The sequence below is a fragment of the Eleginops maclovinus genome, chromosome 22 (genome assembly GCF_036324505.1).
Source record: "Eleginops maclovinus isolate JMC-PN-2008 ecotype Puerto Natales chromosome 22, JC_Emac_rtc_rv5, whole genome shotgun sequence".
In the NCBI taxonomy this organism is placed as follows: domain Eukaryota; kingdom Metazoa; phylum Chordata; class Actinopteri; order Perciformes; family Eleginopidae; genus Eleginops; species Eleginops maclovinus.
In genome coordinates, this window is record NC_086370.1 from 14,530,123 (window position 1) to 14,550,877 (window position 20,755).

General features: G+C 40.6%; 2 protein-coding genes across 5 annotated transcripts; both read left to right on the top strand.

Moving 5' to 3' along the window:
- The first annotated feature begins 641 nt into the window (after nucleotides 1-641).
- Nucleotides 642-4,542, top strand: zgc:110319 (uncharacterized protein LOC796111 homolog). Its single transcript, XM_063875465.1, has 8 exons — nucleotides 642-799; nucleotides 1,293-1,393; nucleotides 1,498-1,633; nucleotides 2,184-2,250; nucleotides 2,332-2,443; nucleotides 2,524-2,587; nucleotides 2,939-3,113; nucleotides 3,483-4,542. Exons 1-8 carry the CDS (start codon nucleotides 684-686, stop codon nucleotides 3,549-3,551), a joined length of 840 nt encoding a protein of 279 aa, XP_063731535.1. The 5' UTR covers nucleotides 642-683; the 3' UTR covers nucleotides 3,552-4,542.
- A 781-nt stretch (nucleotides 4,543-5,323) lies between these two features.
- ccar1 (cell division cycle and apoptosis regulator 1) lies at nucleotides 5,324-20,305 on the top strand. 4 transcript variants are annotated; one of them, XM_063874794.1, is made up of 26 exons: nucleotides 5,324-5,368; nucleotides 6,159-6,309; nucleotides 6,472-6,647; nucleotides 6,766-6,972; nucleotides 7,552-7,584; nucleotides 7,887-8,083; nucleotides 8,285-8,411; nucleotides 8,992-9,111; nucleotides 9,998-10,190; nucleotides 10,709-10,853; nucleotides 10,935-11,114; nucleotides 11,222-11,447; nucleotides 11,976-12,089; nucleotides 12,382-12,548; nucleotides 13,333-13,543; nucleotides 14,704-14,787; nucleotides 14,887-15,075; nucleotides 15,235-15,426; nucleotides 15,562-15,783; nucleotides 15,870-15,999; nucleotides 16,228-16,316; nucleotides 16,403-16,543; nucleotides 18,282-18,402; nucleotides 18,556-18,738; nucleotides 19,079-19,284; nucleotides 19,670-20,305. In XM_063874794.1, the coding sequence occupies exons 2-26, from the start codon at nucleotides 6,198-6,200 to the stop codon at nucleotides 19,748-19,750; spliced, it is 3,846 nt and encodes a 1,281-aa protein (XP_063730864.1). In that variant the 5' UTR covers nucleotides 5,324-5,368; nucleotides 6,159-6,197; the 3' UTR covers nucleotides 19,751-20,305. The 4 variants fall into 4 exon arrangements, with proteins under 4 accessions (XP_063730864.1, XP_063730865.1, XP_063730866.1 ...); XM_063874795.1 differs by having other exon boundaries at nucleotides 10,959-11,114; XM_063874796.1 differs by lacking the exon at nucleotides 8,992-9,111.
- Nucleotides 20,306-20,755: the final 450 nt, after the last annotated feature.

Here is a 20,755-nt window from a genome sequence, read left to right on the forward strand (position 1 = left end):
ATAAAATGAATAAACACTAGTAAGTACCCTAAAGGCTATATTTGAAACGGGGAACTGTTTTTTAAAATGTTTTATTATAAATACACAATAATTAACTTGCATTACATTGTATTTAACACTTGTACATTTCTGTGTATTATTTCTCATGTTTGTCTCCTTCGAATAATACATTATTTTAAATTATGTATAAAGTATACCTTTAAACATGAATATTAATATAATAATAATAATTGTATATATTAATAATAAATACGATTATTCTATTTGGTAAGATATTTATATGTAAAGCTCAATCAAGAAATAATCATGATTAAATGTTTCTTAGTAACAGGTTGACTTTTTGAGGAAAAGAAAAGGCTATGAACTATAACAAAGTAGCACAACACATTATGATAAGAGGGGAAAAAACAATGACTCTAGTGAAGAAAGTGGGACTATATTTAACACTTAATACGCTCTACCTGTCATAATCTTTTTCAATGTCTATATGTAGGCTACTGTCATCTAAGTATGTAGGTATTATAGGAATCTTGTTATTTTTTTCAACTTATTTATATTATTATTGTATCCCTTTTTGTTTGGTTAAATGTTCTGGTTGTTGCTCTTAATAGCTTTATTGTTACACTAGGCAAGGCAAGGCAAGATAATTTACATATTGAATAGAGAAATTAAGATATCAGGATATGGATGGTGTGCTCTCACCACATGGGGTCTTCATTTCCAAAACAAACAAAATGGCGGCTCACATGAGATGGGGTCTTTCACGGTTGTTACGGGCAAGAAATACGACTCATTTTAAGTATGTACCTCTAAACATCTGACATTTCACGTAAACATTGTGTAGTGCTTATATGTAAAGTAGCAACACTTTGGTAAAGCATGGACGTGATATTCAGACGTGTGGTTGACATTAGCTAGCTTGTTAGCTAACTAGCAAACTGCGACACTAGATAGGTTTGTCACTTTTATCCATACTTTTACAGGTGGAGAGATAAAAAAAACTGACATAGTCATTTCTGCTTCTTTTCGTCTTTTATTTTAAGTTTACGATTATCCATAACCCAAGGTTGTAAGTTAGCAGCTAACGATAGCTTGCTAGGGTTGTGAACTTTAAATCTGTACAATGACAACGCCTCTTTCAGTACATCAAATCTCTGAGATTAAACAGCTATGGAAACCGATGTTGCTTTCATCTATCAACGCCCACTCCTTATGTATTCGTTTTCAAGACATGAATTCGTTTTAGACGTGTGTAAACTGACAGTTTTGGTCACATGGTTTTACGTTTTAAGGTTCCTGGTGAAGATCCAAAGCTCGTACCTCTCTCAGAGCAAGACCCAGATCTTCAGAAGAGTTCAGCCTCAGATCTGGACAGGAAACACAGACTTCTCAAGTAAGAAACCATCGTTTGGTCACCTTGATACATTCATAAATGCTCTGTTATGTTGTACACATGATGAAACTAATACTGAAAAATATGTTTATAATATCTTTCAGCAAGACACCTGTCCATCCAGACTCAAGACACTCCAAACCCCAGAAGTTTAAAGTTTCTCCCTGGTAAACCTGTCCTAGGAAGTGGGACGCTTGACTTTCCGACTCAGAGCACAGCCGAATGTTCATCTTTAGCCAGGTAAAGTGCCATGATTGTTAAACTTTGTCGTGTGTGTTGTTGTCAGATAGTTTTTGAATTATTTAAATGCAGATATCACAATTCATAGTAGAAGTGTCATGTATAACACTGATGGATTTATATCTTTATAAGTTAAAGATATGCATTATATGTATGAGTTGGGGTTTCCTTATAAACGATAGATTAACGCTGAATATTATCTTTATTTAGCGATTCATGGTTTTGATGTCATTTTTGACAGTGATGGAGTAGATTAGTACATAGTGTATATGTGACAAATGCACCCTGTGCAGATTACGTGTTACTCCAGGCTTTCTTTCAACTGACAGCATGGGAATAGATTGTGTGGATCACATGTTTTGTTTGCTGATGTATAAAGTAATTGACAACACCGTAAAAAGTATTACTATCATCAATGACAGACTTGATAAGAGCCAAAACGAGCGGAAGTTTTTATCACTGCATGAAACAACAGGAAGATAGACTCGATGCTGTCATTAGTATGTTTTCCTTTTGATGGAACAATAACATGATTAGATTTTTCTTTCAGGGGCCTGTTTGAAATTGAAGGAGTGAAAAGTGTGTTCTTTGGCCCTGACTTCATCACAGTCACTAAAGTAAGTATCAAATGTACTCGTCATGCATTTCCATGAAATTTGTGTGGTGATACAACACGTGAGATCTTTGTTTCTTATCAGACAGATGAGGATGTGGAATGGACAGACATTAAGCGTCATGCTGTGGAGGCCATTGCTAACTTTTTTGAGAGTGGTGACCCAATAACTATAGGAGCCGTGCACCATGAAAGCAGTGAGTTTAGAGTATTAGTTATCTCAGGGTTATGTGTATGCTTATGTAAATATCTTCAAACTAAATTTTCTTCATTGTAGGTATTTCTGAGGATGATGATGATATTGTATCCATGATAAAGGAGCTTCTTGACACCAGAATTAGGTATAAAACATATACATTTGAGTTGTATTTCATGTATTCTTATTCTGATTTAATGTTTTACTTTTCCACACATCAGCACTTATATTTGTTTTTGCTGCAACATCTGAATTTTCCTCTTACAAAATAATTAAAGGATAATCTTTTCCTAAATAATAGTGTTTTTGTGAATGTAATTGGATAGCTCACTGGTTATTATTTAACAGTTCATTTCAATACTTATCAAGTATTTAACACTCGTAATAATGATGCTCAGTGAGCTCATAGACAGTTATGCTGAGATAGCAGTTTAATCTCTCTGTCCTGTGTTTCCTTTGTTCTGAACCAATTGATACGGTGTCTTCTGCTCACAAGACCTACAGTGCAGGAGGATGGAGGCGATGTAATCTTTAAGGGGTTTGAGGACGGCACGGTCAAGCTGAAGCTGGTTGGTTCCTGCACAGGGTGTCCCAGTTCTACTGTTACCCTGAAGAATGGGATTCAGAACATGATGCAGTTTTATATCCCGGAAGTAGACAATGTGGAGCAGGTGATGATCAAGATTAATTTTTTTGGAAGGATTATATTTTTGTGGATTAGTAGACATTTGTGCAGGTTTTTGTGTTGAGACCAAGCCTCACTTATGTTTTCATTATAGATTGGTTTAACTAGTTTCTGTTGGGATGTATTTAAATCATCATATGTAAGAAAGCTGTGCTGTGATCTCAATTCAATTTAACATTTGGGCTCTTCAGGCTGAGCATGACCCGACTGTACATTTTCAACCTGTTGGTGCATTTTCAAAGTTACTTACTACTTTTCTAAGTTGAGTGTTTGTCATGATACGAGGAATTGTAAAAAGGTCTGTACAGAATTTGCCATCACATTTAACACTTTGTCAATTGTCTCCTTTGACCAGGTGGAAGATGAAGTTGATGAAATCAATGCAAAGGTTTTCTCAGAGCTGGAACGCAAATTACAAGAATAAAAACGTCTTGGAGCGACGCACCAATACATTTGGTTGTAGGAAGAGTATATTCCACTGTGTAAATACACAGCATAATTCCCAGTAGGGCCATTCTATAATATGAATGGAAAGAGGAAGTTATTCCCTGCTATTTTGTGTTTATGCTATATACTGTTAAGAGTTCATACTGTAATTTATGTGTACATACTGTATCTCCCTGTTATCAATATAGCAATTACAGGAAAATACCTGTATACAGAAAATACTTTGAGCAGGTCGAAATGTTCTACTGTAATTGCTGTAAATGTTGTTGTGTATTTATTTCTTATAAAGATTTTATATTTTGAAAGAATATTTTCATAGAATGGACATATTGTGAAAGGGGAAACGGTTATGCTCATGCAGAATGAAGATTTGATGAAGTATTTCCATTGTTGCAGCAATATAACAGCTGTAGGAGCCATGGAACGTACACTGTTGATGCATTTTGTTTTAATACAAATTAGGTTTTTACTAGTTCATATTTGGTTAATGGTTTTTATTATTATTATTATAAGATATTATTGTGTGTGTGTGATCGCAATGGGTTGGTTTGTTTGGGTCACATGGATATGGGCGGCACTCATAGGAATGAATTATAATCACCTGTTCACCTGAGCCAGCTGTGTATGTGCAGAGAGAGGGTGACGACAGGGTCGTTGTATTTGTTGTTGACCGCAAACTTTATGATTACTTTGATTATAATTATAATTTCGTTGTCCTAAGTAGATTGTCTCGTTATTTCATTAAATTACATTATTATTCACCTCATTTTTGATCTCAGCAAGTCAGTTTTTGATTTAGCTTTTCGACTTAGCTTATTTACTGAAGTCGCTATGACAACTGAAAAATAACTGAAGCATAAGTTAGTGTGCTGAGTAACTCCCTTTAAGACCTGTGTGCTATTTATGTGCTTTGTGCTCGATTATTCTGATGTATCACTGTATAAAACAAAGTTCACAGTTTGAAAGCAGGTCATTGTTGTTGACTCCTTTTTCGTGCTACTGTTTTTTTTAAATCCCAGTATCATTTTCGTCCCACAGAGAAAACACTAGGAATAACTAAAGCAACGGTTAGTGAATTGTCACATTCTTTACACTTAATAATTAACAAAATACTATATAATATTAAATTGGTAGCTATCACTAAATTGACAAACAGAAACATTAACTACTGTGTTCACTGAATCTCAGCTGCACAGAGCATGGTTCCCAACCTGGGGGGTTTAAGATATGCAGTTGGCTTATATTTTACAATGTAATTCATTTCTTTGAAAAAAACCTAAATAAAATTGTTATTTTTAGGATTTCTTTTTTATCTCACAGGATAAGGACATGGGAACAACTGAACAAAAGCTGCTAAAAGGATTGTTCTACATTAGAAAAGTACAAAGGTCAAAACAACCATAGAGGCAGTAGAATAATGGATAAGCCATAGGGTGAGGAAAACACCCTTGACAAAGAATGACATAAAACGTTAATAAATACAACAGGGAAACTGATCTCTGATGCATTATTACCAACAAATAATCTGCTAAAAACTCATCCAAATTGTTTGTTTACACACTTCCTGTAGTTGTTGCTTTCATTATTCGGGGAAACTGTACAATTCTTCAATTCTTTATGTATTGTTATGTTTTCCTTATGTGATGTATTAAAACTGATATGAATTGGCCATACCAATGTCACAGAGCGTTAGTAATGGGGTCCCTTAAGGAAAAAGGTTGGGAGTTGAGTTTAGTCGGTTCTTCTACGCGCATGCTCAGTTCATGTCTACATCGGCAGGAGCAGGGGACATTGGTAAGAACTGCTGACTATGTTTTACTGAAATCCTTTTCTACTTTAATTATTTGGAACACTTAATGTGCGATTATTAGTTGCGTGTAAGTTAATTGCTGCTATGAATGCATGTTTTTTATTTTAAATGTAAAACATTGTTCGTTTCAGTGCCATCTGCGGCCTCGCATTCGTTATCAAATCCAGCACGAGGCTAATCTGGCAACAAAGCTAACTGCATCACAACGTTAGCTAGCAAAGCATAGCCCTAACAGTTTGATCTTTTTTGTACAACACTAATGCATTTTAATGTTGTATTAGCTTACCAATGCATGGTTTTTATTATGTTAACCAATCCACAAGGACCTAGCAAAAATATGTTTTGGATTAGCTGGTGTTATGTACAACAACAACAGCAAGAGCTAAAATGGTAGCTAGCCATCCTTCTGTCAGTTGGAGTTGCTAACGTTAGCCAGAAGTTGCTGTGTCAGCAGTTATTACGCTACGGAGCTCTGCAGGAATCACCGGTAACTCATTTTGATATCTAAATCGGACGCAATTAAGTAAATTGTTCTTTCGATGTATTACGTCTTTCTCTTGACTTTATTAACTCAGTCCCTCGTATTAGCTGCTAATCTTACATTGTTTAGTCCTGCGTGTTGCTTTGCTGGATATTTCTGCCTTCAAAGGCAAACACGTCTCCCTTTGCAACCTACCCCCAACGTACTTTACGGTTTGTGTTAAATGATTAAAATTCCTTTAACCCTGGCTAATTTGTCATTTGTTCTGCGCTTTGCTTTTATTCACCATCAAGGCCCGGTTTAGCAGAGAATACCCGTAACCTGGTTGAGTCATGGCCCAATTCGGGGGACAGAAGAATCCGCCGTGGGCCACTCAGTTTGCTGCCACAGCGGTGTCCCAGTCGGGTCACTCTGGACAGTCTCTTGACCTCAATAGCTTGCATTGTGAGTATAGTAAATCAGAGCCCCTGTGCCTTTTCATCACCTCTCTTATTATGGTGCATGGTTACGATAACATATATCCCACATAAAGTACACGTCAATGTTTCCCAATGTAGTTTTATTTTTCACTCCTTGAATCTAATGCCTTACTTTCCTTCTTCACAGCTCTTGGTGTGCAGCAACCATCTCTATTGGGAGCATCGCCCTCTGTTTACTCTCAACAGTCAGCCTTGGCTGCAGCTTCTCTCAACAACCAGTCTGCTGCAAACTATCAGCTGTCTCAGCAAACTGCTGCCTTGCAGCAGCAAGCTGCAGCAGCTGCCGCTGCAGCACTACAGCAGGTCAGTCACACAGTTCTAAAGCACACTCAGCAATCTTTGCAGCTTTCTGTTGTCACATGTAATCATTCTTCACTGTAATCAATCACTATCTCTCCCATGTTCTCTGTAATGTTTATAGTCTCAGCTAAATTCAGCCCTCCAGCAGTATCAGCAACAGCAGCAGCAGCAACAGCAACAGCAACAGCAGCAGCAGCAACAACAACAACAACAACAACAACAACAACAGCAACAACAGCAACAACAGCAGCAGCAGCAGCAGCAGCAGCAGCAACAACAACATCATCAGCAGCAACCCCCTCAACAACTGTACAACGTTCCTCATCAGGTGAAACATAGGCTCATTTTCTTTTCACACTTTCATTTTGGGAATCCTTTGATAATACAAACAAAAAAATTATTTGGCTTATCTTACACAAAATAAATGAAATGGGCATTATTTGTGCCATGATTGCTGCACATGGATTGTGATGCATCAGCAGAAGACTTAAGTGTTAGGAAAATTAGGTCAGATCAGGTCATACTGCAGTACATTTGAAATGCTCAAAGCATTGCTCTTTCTGTGGTTAATCTTCCCTTTCACTCTTTTAAATTGGGAGTAAATTGACTCCTGGAATTCATATTATCAATTTTTTCCTTATGTTTTAGAGATCCATGTTCCTAATAAATTTTCTCTTGAGCCAGATCATGTCAATGTGTTGGGTAACGAGATACGGCTGCTCAAGAAGCAATGTGTGTATACATAGTACTAAATATATATCCTGCTTACATTAGCAGGATTCTTCAGTGAACACACAACCACGGGCTGCACAGAACTGTTGTCAGTGTGGCATTGCAATGTGAGCAAATCTATAATATCAAGTCAACAAAATGTTCACTCTTTGTACTTCTATTTATTTCTTCACAGCTGCCACAGCCTCAACAGGCACTGATTCCTCAGGTAATTTACACTTACATTTTGCCTTAAAAAAAAAAAACAGTCCAGGTACGCAATAGGGATTTAATGACTGATTTCAGCTCAATGCCTTTTTGCCTTTTCAATTTATGATTGTTATTTTAAGGTTTATAAATTGCTTGTTTATTTCAATTTGAAAAGGCAATGTTTTGATTTACTATCCCCCCTTTGCCTAGTAGCACAGTTTGAGTGGCCTTGGTATTTACTAATTACCTGTAACTAAGGTGAACATTTTCGCAACTGGTAGCAATTTTTTAAAAATCTTTCTTTCTTTCTTTGACCCCCAGCCCCCCGTCGCCTTGCCCACTAGCCTCAGCTTGTCCAACCCCCAGCAGACAGCCCAGATAACAGTTTCCTACCCAACACCGCGTTCAAGCCACCAACAGCAGACGCAGCCTCAGAAGCAGCGAGTCTTCACTGGTGTCGTCAACAAGCTACATGACACTTTTGGCTTTGTAGATGAAGATGTCTTCTTTCAGCTGAGGTAAAACAGAACGTCTTGTAGAATATATATGTCTGGTGCAGAAGATTGGGGTGAATTAAATGTCTTAATGTAATTAGTATTGGTTTCTTTATTGTATACATTATATCACCTGTGTCACCCTCAGTCGTCTTGTCGATACCCAGTTTTCCCACGAATGACAGGGACAGTTATAAAGAATACATGCTTGGTTTTTAATTTCAGTGCTGTAAAGGGGAAGACTCCTCAGGTTGGTGACAGGGTCCTAGTGGAAGCTGTGTACAACCCAAACATGCCCTTCAAGTGGAACGCCCAGCGCATCCAGACCTTACCTCAGCTAACCAACCAGTCGGTGAGAAACTCCATGGTTTTCAGTATTTCCAGACGGGATAACATTGTTGGGGACATTAGTACAAACTTGTGGTTTCTGCTCACATGTTTATTCACGTTTGGATTTCTAATAATCGACACAATATATGCTCTTTAACCACATTTGTTCATGACTTCAAATCTGCTACAACTGTGTGCATCGACACATGCATTGTGTAATTAAGGTAAAAGTAAAAAAATATTTGCATGATAATTTCACATTCTAAAAAAAGACTCCCAATGAAACTGCAAGGTGGGCAAAACGTCAGATAAAGTTCCAGATAAGTTGCCCCGTACTCACTTTTCTTTAAAGATGGAAAAAACATTTTAAACTTGTGTGATTGTTTCTCTGCTTTGTATGTGTTGGAAGTCTTTCATTAGTTTCTGACAGAAGCTTAATGGTGAATACGACAACATATCTCTTTGAATTATTTACAAAAATGAGATCCACAGGTTCATTTTAAATCCTGGAAAATCCACCTGGCTTGATCTTAAAGTGTGTTTTTCCAGATATATATTTGACCTGTACTTTAATTGACTGTTGTGTTCTCGATCCCTCCTAGCATCAGCAGCAGCTGCAGCCTTTACCTCAAGCTTCCCAACAGCTCGGCAACCTTTACAATGAGCCAGGGATGCAGCTGCGCTACTCAGACATGCACTCCTCTTTGGACCACAGACAAAATGTAACCCCCCATCCCTGAATCACACACTTTGTTGGTCCTTCTTTCTACTCAGTTTCTTACTTTACATTTTTTGTCTTTGTTTTCTGGCTTTCTTGTTTTAACATTTTCACGTTTAACCATAGTTTCAGCTTTTCTTAACTGCAGTTTTTGCTTGTTCTTTTAGTTTGCCGTCATTGCCAAATGGATAAAACCACATTGTGCGGTTTAATAATGCTTTTCTTTATTTTAAGGAACATTAGTTCGAGAGCCTGTTTTTAAACTATTTCTTCATTATGCGTTTTCAGTGTGCTTTATGAGGTTGATTACATCCTTTTTATCCAGGTTTTGATTTTATGGTCATAAAACAAGATAATGTTCCTGGGACTTTAACTTTTGTTTCAGAGCTGTTTTCCGCTTCTTAATAATTCAATCAGTAAATCTCTCTACAGGAGACATTGCAGATCAGGAAGAGTACTTTAGGAGGCTCTGCTGGATAACAGTATTTTTTGTATAAAGACTTCGTTAAAAGTAGCACTCAAATCGATACCACACCACTTGAATCAGTGCCTTATCAAACAGAAACAAATCTGTAAATCTCAGACTGATATTAGTAGTTAATATTTGTGGATGTTGCTTCAGTGTAGCCGCTTGGTTCAAGTCATATTTTATTTAGGCACCACCTTTTTCTTTGGCATCTCTAAGAGATTAATAACATTTCTACAATTCTTTCATTCAAGCAGATGTTCAGACCTTCGTTTTTGCAAGCAGCCACTAATCAAGATTTTGATGATTTTCATCTTGTGAATTGTTGAGCCGTCATTGTCATGTTAACCAAAGATTGTTTCCGGTCTGCTTTCGAACATTTGCTCATCTCACTCCTCTTTTATTGTCTTTTCCCACTTTCTAGAACCAGCCTCAACCTCCTAACATGATGAAGGCAGCCCCCAACATGCTACAGTCCATCCCTCCCCCGAACACATACGGTATTCAGACGCAGGCTCCCCCTCCCTCCCTCCTGCAGGCCCAGCTCTCCGCTGCCTCTCTGGCTCCTCTCCTCCAAAACCCTCCTCAGCCTCTGCTGCCACAGCCTCCACCCAAAGGTGAAATACTTGATCATTTTTTGGAATTCAAACAGACAAGGGGGGATGATCATCATTATCTCTGCAGCTGTTTGGCAGGCGGCCAAAACCAAGTCTGAAAATGAAGCTAATGTGGCAGTGCCTTTAACCTGCACACTTTCTAATAGCCAGCAGGGGTTACACTAGTTGCAAAAAAAGTCAGATGGTCTCAAGTGTCAGTTCTTCGGTCTTATAATATACAGTAGATATTAATTTCTCACATTAAGGTCCCATTTATAGTCAAATAGACAATAAAGCAGGGTATGCTTTAGTCTGGTGCTACCCTGTGATTAAAAGACAGCTACCATGGTGTTGTGAGTGTTCCTGTCTTTAAGCTTTAAACCTTGTGTTTATAAAAGCTAATTCTAACATTTTAGATGCTAATTTTGTTTTTGTTGTCTTCGGTCATAATTATCTCCACCCTTTCCTATTGAAAAAATGGCAACTGTCTTTGTGGACTGAGGAGCGCTTTAACAAGCATTGTTTCCCCTCGTCTCTAGACGTGTATCCCGGAGGTCTGCTTCAGCCCCCAGTGAGAATGATGCCGCAGCCGCAGCCTGTCCGCCGGATCGAGCCTCCACCGCGTTTCCCCAGTCGTAACGATCGAGGCCCTGAGCTCATTCTCAGGACCAAAGAGGAACGCAGGTGAGATGGCGAAAGATCTAACCCGAGATAATCTGATATGCGTCACCTTCCTTGGCATTCAGCATAAGTTATTCATCTTAGTGTTTTTATCCATCAATTCTACAGTCGGGACCGAGACCGCGAGCGCCGCCGGTCGAGAGAACGCTCTCCCACACGCAAACGTTCCAGAGATCGCTCTCCCCGACGGGAACGCTCACCTCGGCGGCCGCGCAGGGTCGTGCCTCGCTACACCGTCCAGTTTTCCAAGTTCAGTTTAGATGGGTGAGCAGTGTTCCAGTAAATCACAGCTGTTAATTTAGTTGGGAGTGTTGTACAGTACGTCCAGTCTGCGTTGTGGAGGTATTAACTCTCCTCTGTGTGTTCTCCAGCTCCAGCTGTGACCTGATGGAGCTGAGAAGGCGCTATCAGAGCCTCTACATTCCTAGCGACTTCTTTAACGCCGTCTTCACCTGGGTCGATGCCTTCCCAGTGACGAGACCCTTCCAGATCAATAATGCCTGTAACTTCCACATCTTACACAAAGAGGTGGATCCTCTGGTCAAGAATACAGCTGTTCTAGACCCTCCAGATGCCAACCACACCTACAGTGCTAAGGTATGACCTAGTGATAACTAAATGGCACCTGTGTGACTTTCATTGCTTCAAGATGCTTCGAATAGCCAGAAAAATAATCCCAGGTTTTCAATCCTCACAGGTCTAGATGTAAGAGCTAGTTACACCATGTCTTTATCATTTATTATTCACGATGTGAGCCTCTTATGTGGGACTACAGATTACTTCCTCTCGTTTTCTTTTATACTGCTGTTGACAATAGTGTTGTCAAAAACAATTCAGCGTATCTCTGGTTGTGTGACGTAATAAAAAGCCTTATTCGATGGCTCATTATTTTCACGTGTGCAGTCTTTTTTTTTGCCTTCCAATTGCCCAATTGGTCGTTGAAGGAGTAGCTAGATCTTCAGCTGAGCGAGGTGTTCTTTGGTTGAGAGCAGCCCTAAAAAGGTTGGCATTAGCAGTGGCTTCTTACAGCTTTAGGACCACAGCGTAAATCCTTCCTAGTGCTTAGCTTGGCAATCTGAACACACTACACGGTGGGATAACTAATGTGGTATTTTTATGATGCAGGTGATGCTGCTGGCTAACCCCGGTATTGAGGAGCTCTATCACAAGTCCTGTGCTCTAGCAGAGGACCCACAGGAAGTCAAAGACTCCTTCCAACACCCTGCTAGGCTCATTAAGGTACATCACACATGTTTAATGCTTCCATGAGCTGACTGTATGATGATCCTATTCCATGCTCAGTACTCACAATATGGAAGGCTCTTCACGGCGTGTGTGTTTTTTGTTCTGATTTGGGTTGTGGACCTTAAGAGGTATGATTATTCATACATGCTTCTGACCTTTTTGTGTTTTCTCTCTTTGGCCCTTTCCCCCCCCCCACACCCCATATCCATATTGTCATTACCCAATTTCCATCTAACCTCTGCTACCCTCTGGCTCTTCTTTGTACCTGTCTTTCTCTCTCCTTTAGTTTCTGGTGGGCATGAGAGGTAAAGACGAGGCCATGGCCATTGGTGGCCACTGGTCTCCCTCTCTGGATGGAGCTGACCCAGAGAAGGATCCCGCAGTCCTTATAAAGACAGCCATACGCTGTTGCAAGGCACTCACAGGCATAGATCTTAGTCTGTGCACTCAGTGGTAAGAGCTGTTATTCTCTTTGTGTTGTGTTTCTGTTCAAATCTAATAAATGCTGCTACTATTTACTACTTCTACTCAAACTGTCATCCTGGACATGTTGGGTGATATTTTTACGTTTTCTTTTTTTATAATAATGATTATTGTATTGTTAATTTGCTACTTATTATTTACCATTATTATTTATTGTGTCGTGCAAAGTTATTTTTGGCCTGTTGTGTGTGTGTGTGTGTTGTCGTCTTGGCTCTCTCTTGCTGTCACACTCGACATATGTAAATACATATTTCATAGAACAACCAAACGCATGGACTGTGGCTGGAAGCAGTAGCCTGGACCAGAAGACACTGCCTATGTTGTTGTTTTTATTTATTTTTCTACTTTCCCTGTTAAATATCTTACATATTTAACTGGCTTTCACTGTCCTGTTGATTCTGTCTCTCTTCTCACAGCCCCATGTAGTGCGTTAAGTGTCTCCTACGTTAAATGCAGAACACTAATCCATAATTAGCTAAAGCTGTAATGGGGAGGAATTTGGGGATGTGGTTTTATTTTGATGTGATTGTCTGTCAACCTTCTCAATATGGCTGCCGTAACCTGGGACAACAGTTGGAGAGCTGCAGAAGGGGTCCATTGTGTGGGAGAAGGGCCACTGTAATGAAATGTACATCATTCAGTGAGCTCATGGGAGGGAGTAGCTGTAGAAGGCTCGCCCTTAGCAAGGCCTGCCTTTTATACTTTGCTCTGACCAGAATGTTTCTTTCCAATGCACCTTCTTCCTTTGCGACAGGTATCGTTTTGCAGAGATTCGCTATCACCGGCCGGAGGAGACTCACAAGGGGCGGACAGTCCCTGCTCATGTGGAGACAGTGGTTTTGTTTCTTCCGGATGTTTGGCATTGTCTTCCTACCCGCTCAGAGTGGGAGGTGCTGTCACGGCGACTCCGGGAGCAGCTGGCTGAGAAGCTGTCGGCCGAGCGAAAGGAGGCGGATGGAGAACAGGCACTGAACCGCTAATCCCTCTCTTCTCATTTCCGCTTCTCACAGGAAGGCACAGGAATTACAAAAAACAAAGCCCAGATACACATCAGACACAAAGCACACCTCACCTTTCATGCAGACACACACATGCAGATTATTTCCCCACCAAACTTCACCTAGGCGTCTTCTGTTTACTCCTCCACCTGTCCCTTTTCCTCTGCTCCAATTCCTCCATCAGCACATCCACCTTCCCTCACATCCAGCAGACACATACAGTGGAAGCAGTGAGACTAGGTTGTGTTGTGTAGGTTGAGAATCATCGCAACTGATAAAACAGCTTCCAGCTCTTCAAAAGCCTCCTAATTGGGTGCTAATCGTGCTTTAATAATTCCTGCTCCTCCTGGCATTTCATCGGGCATTGTCTAAAACAACCCTTGCTTATCCTGCTTTGAATGTGGGCGCTTGCAATGATAATAGTCTCTCAAATTCGAGCCAGTGATGATTTTGCAACGCTGGAATTCAAACGTTTTTTTACGCTGGAATCTGTGTAGTCAGTTGCGTGTACATATTGTGTTTGTTGTAGAAATGTGTACTTTTTATTTGATTTTCCACATCAATTTAATATCCTCTGACTTCAAAAAGAGAACCTCCCCAGACTTCTGTTTTCTTGTCTGTTCTTGTTGGATTCTGCATTTCGTTTGGACTATATGTAGAGTTTGGTTTTTCCAGGGCAGTTGGTTGGACAGATGGCTCCTATCTGACGTAGGTGTATAAAACCCATAAATGGCCATTCCCAATCCCCCAGTCATAGACCATAGGGCCAGCCTATCCTCACTCCGTTTGGAGCCTCAGTTCACCTGATGTACCTACACACCTTTTGGACACACCTCTCATTGATTTTTACCTTTTTTGTGTTCCACAGATTGATTGATTGGCAGCTGGGGGGCATTTCTTTTGGTTTTATAAGAGCTAGAGAGCTTCCCTGTGTACGCTTCAGTAGCAGTGGACTTAAACACAGTCGAGAGCTCACTAGGACGAGACAATGAAAGACAGATGTGACCTTGCTTCTTGCACGGATCAACATTAAAGTTCCCTCAGGCCACGAGCGGTGTACTAACGGTTTGTTCTCCCACCTCTGTCTTTCTCTCTGCCTGTCTCTATCCTAATGATTTTCTGTCAAGGAGGAAGAGGAGAAGGATGGGGATGAAGCGACTGACGTTACTAATCCCACTCACTGGGCTAAACTTGACCCGAAATCAATGAAGGTACGATGCTTTTTTCTACATCGTGCATGTAACTATTGAGAATTTGTTCTCATCACACGGTTTTAATTTCCTTTCCCACGTCCCCGTTCACTCTTCTAGGTGAATGACCTGCGCAAAGAGCTTGATTGTCGCTCTCTGAGCTCAAAGGGGTTAAAGTCGCAGCTGATCGCCCGCCTCACCAAGCAGCTCAAGGTGGAGGAGCAGGTGGAGGAATCCAAGGAGACTGAGAAACCAGAGGTCAAAGTTGCTGAGGAAGAGGAGCCGTCTCGCCCTGAAGATGACAGAGAGGTACACGCATCATCGGCAGTGTTACTTACTGTGGAACACTACCTAAGATTGTTGTTGAGTAGCGACACTAACATTTCACAGTTTTTACCAGTCATTTCATCATCTTAAAACCTTTTCAGAAATGGGCTTCATCATATAATGAATCTCTTCTTCTGTTAGGAGGAGGAAAAGAAGAAACAGGAGGAGCTTGAGCGCCAGCGGAGGGAAAGGCGCTACATCCTCCCTGATGAGCCCACCATCATCGTACACCCCAACTGGGCCGCCAAGAACGGCAAATTTGACTGCAGCGTCATGTCCCTGAGCGTGCTGCTGGACTACAGACTGGAGGACAACAAGGAGCACTCCTTTGAGGTGAGAGTTACTCCTCACTGTGAGAAAGAAGATAAACTATAGTGATGGCTGAAACCAACTGAACCTGCTGTATGAAGCACACACACATGTTGGGTCTGTTCAGGCTGATTATACGCTGCCTTGCTTTCCCTCCAGGTTTCCTTGTTTGCTGAGCTGTTCAACGAGATGCTACAGAGAGATTTTGGCTACCGCATTTATAAAGTTCTGGCTGCTTTTCCTACCAAAGATGAAAAGAAGGAAAAGGAGAAGAAAGCCAAGAAGGAAGCAGAGAAGCGTGAACCAAAGAAGGAAAAAGAAGAGGAGAGTGAAGAACCAGCAGTGAAGAAGAGCAAAGATGAAGAGGAGGAGAAGAAAAAGGTAAGGCTCCCAAACCTACCTAGCTTTTCAGTCTGTCGTTCCCCCTGAAAAATGTGTGTGTTCTCATGTAGTTGTGTTTTTTTCAGTCTGATGAAAAGACTGTGAAAAAGGAGTCGTCTCGAGATGAAGAGGAGGTTGAGGACGATGGCAGCACGGTTAATGCTGAAGAATACGACCCCATGGAGGCTGAAGATGCAGAGGAGGATGATGATGATGGTATTGAGAGTTTATTTTTAATGTCCAATAATATGATTTGGTCAATGATGAGAAACCATGCACCACGCTGAACCTGTGATGGATTACACAACCACAATTTCTGAGGCCTAACTTAGTTTTTATTCCTTTTGTTTACACTGTGTTACTGAATCTAATAACGCAACTTAATATACAAATAAAAGATGTATCGGCACCTTTTCCAAATGTGTTTCTTTTGATATCCCTCAGATAAGGATGACGAAGACTCCAATGACAGAGACCGAAAGGACCGCAAGGATGACCGCAAGTCGTCCAAAGAAAGATCCTCTAAAGACAAGGTTTGTTGTTGATGTTCAAATATTAAGACATTGATGTAGCATTATATGTCATGGTGTTTGGTATAAAGGTGGTTGTTGTTTTCCAGGAGAAGAAGCAGATGGTCACATACAACAAAGAGCTGCTGATGGCATTTGTTTACTTCGACCAGAGCCACTGCGGCTATCTGCTGGAGAGAGACCTGGAGGAGATCCTGTACACACTGGGGCTGCACCTGTCCCGAGCGCAGGTGAACAGACACAATGATCTTCGGTATGGTTTGCAGGGTTAGGGATAGATGAGAGTAACACCTACGCCCACTTTTGGGGAAAACATTTGCTTTTTATTTGAATGGCAGTCATTACAGATTCTGAATTTTTTGGCAGCGCTTTTTAAATTATGATGGTCACACAGGCAAACTATTAAAACATGTCAATTGAGATCGATGATCTGCGTCGATTTATAGTCTAATTTAAATCCATGTCCGGTCAGTCTGCTGGAGGATGAGTGGCAGGCAGCAGGCTCACACTGAAACTGAGATTTCTGAATTAGATTGTTTCTTTTACTGTCCTTTTTCCTGTAGAGGAAGTAAAAGAAACTAGGTCTGGATTTATTTGTTTGAGGTGCAATATGTGACTCGGCAGCTTTAAGACAGAGAACTATTATTTTCCTCTTCGCTCTGACGCATTATTTCCCCCCCGAAAGTGGGCGGGGCCATAATTTCTCCAGGAAGAGCCTCACATTTCCCTATTGATTTAAATTGAATCTCCAATGACATTTTTTAATAGTTTGCCTGTCTGACCATCATAATTGGGCCTTTTGTAGATTAAAACGCTGCGGTTATCTTGATTTTTCTTGATGTGATTGCTTCAAATGAAAGCGAATGATTCCCCCAAAGTGGGCGTGGGCGTAACTTTGCCAGGAAGTGAGGTAGGTATTCTCTCTTTTGCACTATTTTATTTATCTTATTTGCACCATGTAGGTTGAGTTGTTTGAGGAGCATGGGATATAAGATTTTCATTGCCAACATATACGTTGTATATGCTGTGCATATGCCCAATGAAACCTTGAAACCTTGAAACCTCATCTATTAGAGCTTTATTGCTGATACTGAAACCATACAATATAAAAAATCAGGAAAAGAAATAGAAAAGTAAATGTAGTTGAAGCTGTCTTCAGGATTGCTTTCATGGTCTCAGGAGTTGCAGGCTACACTCTGTGTCAGAAGTCCGTCTGGACAATGATCTGGCTCAATTTGAGCTTTGCTACACAGAAGCCCAGTCTCACTGCATCCAGCCTTCACCCTCCTCTGTGATTTCTGAACCGTGGACTGGCACATTGCTAAGGAACTGTGACGTACAAAGTATAGCATGGCATTTCTGGCCATAGTGCCTTTTTTATTGGAGATTTGTAGAGTTCAAAGGGGGAGACGGAGGGGAGGACACTGCCTGAATTGTAAGGCCAGCTCAGAATATCCTCTTACTAGGAAGCGGTCTCCTCAAAGGGGCCGCCAGCTCTAACCACTGAGCTGTCCAGCAGCCCCATCCAGAGTGGTTGAGGAAATTGGCTGAAAGGATCTGTTCAAACATATATTGCTTTTATAGGAAATAATAACCAAGTTAGTTATTTCTCCTATAAGTGCGGTTTCCTTAACAAACAATAAAACCAACGGCTCAGCTGTCGACAAAAACGGCAGAGTATCGCAATCTTTTTCTGGTATTGCTATACCTTGCAGCATGAGTTGGCTTCCTTGTTTTTGCTTTACATACAAAACAATAGAGACATTTCCACACAGTAAAAGCATTGTCTTTTAAAGATGCAAATATGTGAGACTTGTGTTGCAATGTGTGTGCTTGCGCAAGGTAGTTCTCCTGCTCAACCCTATAGTTACTCAATGTAATGTTAACCTGTTTATGTTTTTGTTCTGCAATGTATGGCACACAGGGACCCTTTGTTGGTGTCCTTATTAAACGCCTGCCTGTCTCCAGATAAAGAAGCTGTTGAATAAGCCGGTGGTCCGAGAGTCTTGTCACTACCGCAAACTGACGGACAGGGGGAAGGACGAGCCCACCCCCACCTTCAATGAAACCCAGATAGATAACCTCACAGGTGAGCTAACATGGCTTTAGCATTAAGTCTATTAAGCATATGTTTTAATCTATGAGGAAATAGAAAGTGTCATAAGAAATTGCCTTCAGCAGTATGACAGGTATGCTATATTGAGCTCTGGAGCTTCTAAAGATCTCTCTCTCTTCCTGCCAGGTAACCGAGCACTACTTCCTGCTCCAAAAACCCGTATGCAGTCCGAGTTCAGTGAGTCGAGTAATCTGATCGTGTATAACGGAGCCATGGTCGACATCGGCAGCATGATGCAGAAACTGGAGAAGAGTGAGAAAGCACGAGAGGAAATAGAACAAAAGCTCTTGGTGCTGGATGCCAAAATGGGTATGATTTTTAAATAGTATCATCCTGTAAATGCTGCCTTGATTGCTTTCATGGTCTCAGGAGTTGCAGGCTACACTCTGTGTCAGAAGTCCGTTTGGACAATGATCTGGCTCAATTTGAGCTTTGCTACAGAGAAGCCCAGTCTCACTGCATCCAGCCTCACCCCCCTCTGTGACTTCTGAAACGTGGACTGGCACATTACTATGAAACTGTGATATAAAATACATCTCAGCAAAATTGCTAGTAGCAGAAGGTGTTTGACCTGGCGTTTGCTCTTGACGTGCTTATTGGTTGAAATGCCTTCATCCCGATCCTCTAACTCTGCGCTGTCTCGTTCCAGACGAAGACGGAAAGGTCAAAGCTCAGGTGGAGGACACCAACAAAGCGTTGTCCAGGGAGCTGGAGGAGTTGAAGGGCTCCCTGAGCAAAACGGAGCAGACTCTGAAGGCTGCGGAGGAGCAGAAGACCCTCTACCACCAGCAGATGAGCGACACATCCAACACCCTGATGAACACCGTCAAAGACCTGCTGGCCGTGCTGAAAAAGGTACAACATTTCAAAAAAGCCCCTTATTCTGTTTTATCTTTAGGACGGGCAGAACGGTTAGTTATTCTCAGACGTGGACCAGTGGCATTGTTGGTTTCATCTCTTTGGGAGGGAGGGCTTTTTGTCGTTCTCTGGTTGTCATAGAGTTTGCTTTTTCTTTTGCCGCCTGCTTCTAGAAATGTATTTTTTCCCTTTCTTTTCAATTCAGACGTTTTGTAAGTGATACAGAAGTGTATCTAGCTCCAGTCTTGTTAGTTTGAAGGGATTTTTACTGAAAAGTGACGCGGTCAGACATGAGAGCAACACCGTGTTATTTGTATCCAGGTAAAGGCTGACTCGTTGAAACGGGCTCACTGTATTCACTGATTGTTTTTTTGCTTCTCAGGATCCAGAAGTAGACGAGTCTGCTGATGAAGCTGCTGCCGATCAAGTTCGGACGTCTCAAACTAACGGCTCTAACGAATGAGCGACACATTTAAGATAAAATAAGCTAATCTTTAACACTGATTATTCTTAAAAGCTGTACATATTCACTTAAGCATAGGTTGGCTGTTTTTATTTTGGACTTATTGTCTCCAAAGTTCATTATTATGTTATTTTTAATTTACTAAATTGACCTTGGTTTCTTTGTACAATAGATTTGTAACTTTTCTTTCATAGAGTAATTTGTACCGTGACAAAGCTTTGAAACACTTATTTCCACAGTTTGAAATAAGATGAGGTTGGTTGCTAACATTTGTTTTTGCTATTTCTTTATCTTCGTTTTGGCCATTGATTGATTAGTTGTAGATTTAAATGGCAGTTTGTGTGAGTTGTACTTTTCGGAGATCTTTGTTTTTTCTAATGAGCAATAATGATGCTATTTATGTGCGAAAGAATTCATTGAAACTACTATAAAAATATATTTAACAGAAACTAATTCTGGATGGAAAAGGGGGTCCATTAGTTCAGACAGAATTTCTTTGTAAATCATTTCCGCTGTTTAACGTCGACTGTGTCCAATAAACACATTTGGTTTGTAGTTCTGTTCTGCTGCAGTTTTTCTTCCCAAACACATGGCTATGCATGGTTCCTGCTGCTCTTTGACCTCTTTGCTATCAACTGTACTCACAGATTACTGCACTCTTTCATGCTTTACTGTGACGACCATCTGCATTGTATTCTAAGAAATTCATCTTCAAATGAACCAAAAGAGGAGCTCAATGGATGTCTGTTAAACATTGCTACCAAGACGAGCATTTCAAAATTCATCTCTGAGCCTGTTTGCGTCGGCTTGGGTTGTTGGATACAGATTACATTCAGATGTGCTACAAAGCAGGCGATCTTATTTTTCTATTGAAATGTACTCTATGGATGTGCTGTGCAAGAGTAAAGTGGTCCATTTTAACACTTTGTTTCTGGGCTTCTGTTTATTGTCACCACTTACCTGGGATTTGCCAACTATCGTAACATTTCTACCGTAAAGTGATTA

What these genes read in the sequence shown, in the direction of transcription:
- zgc:110319 (XM_063875465.1), top strand. Translation starts at nt 684, where the DNA reads ATGGATGGTGTGCTCTCACCACATGGGGTCTTCATTTCCAAAACAAAC. An exon ending in ACTTCATCACAGTCACTAAA is followed by an intron (nt 2,251 to 2,331) that starts GTAAGTATCAAA and finishes GTTTCTTATCAG; the next exon opens with ACAGATGAGGATGTGGAATG. An exon ending in CTTCTTGACACCAGAATTAG is followed by an intron (nt 2,588 to 2,938) that starts GTATAAAACATA and finishes TCTGCTCACAAG; the next exon opens with ACCTACAGTGCAGGAGGATG.
- ccar1 (XM_063874794.1), top strand. Translation starts at nt 6,198, where the DNA reads ATGGCCCAATTCGGGGGACAGAAGAATCCGCCGTGGGCCACTCAGTTT. An exon ending in CCGCTGCAGCACTACAGCAG is followed by an intron (nt 6,648 to 6,765) that starts GTCAGTCACACA and finishes TAATGTTTATAG; the next exon opens with TCTCAGCTAAATTCAGCCCT. An exon ending in AGAGGAGGATGATGATGATG is followed by an intron (nt 16,000 to 16,227) that starts GTATTGAGAGTT and finishes GATATCCCTCAG; the next exon opens with ATAAGGATGACGAAGACTCC.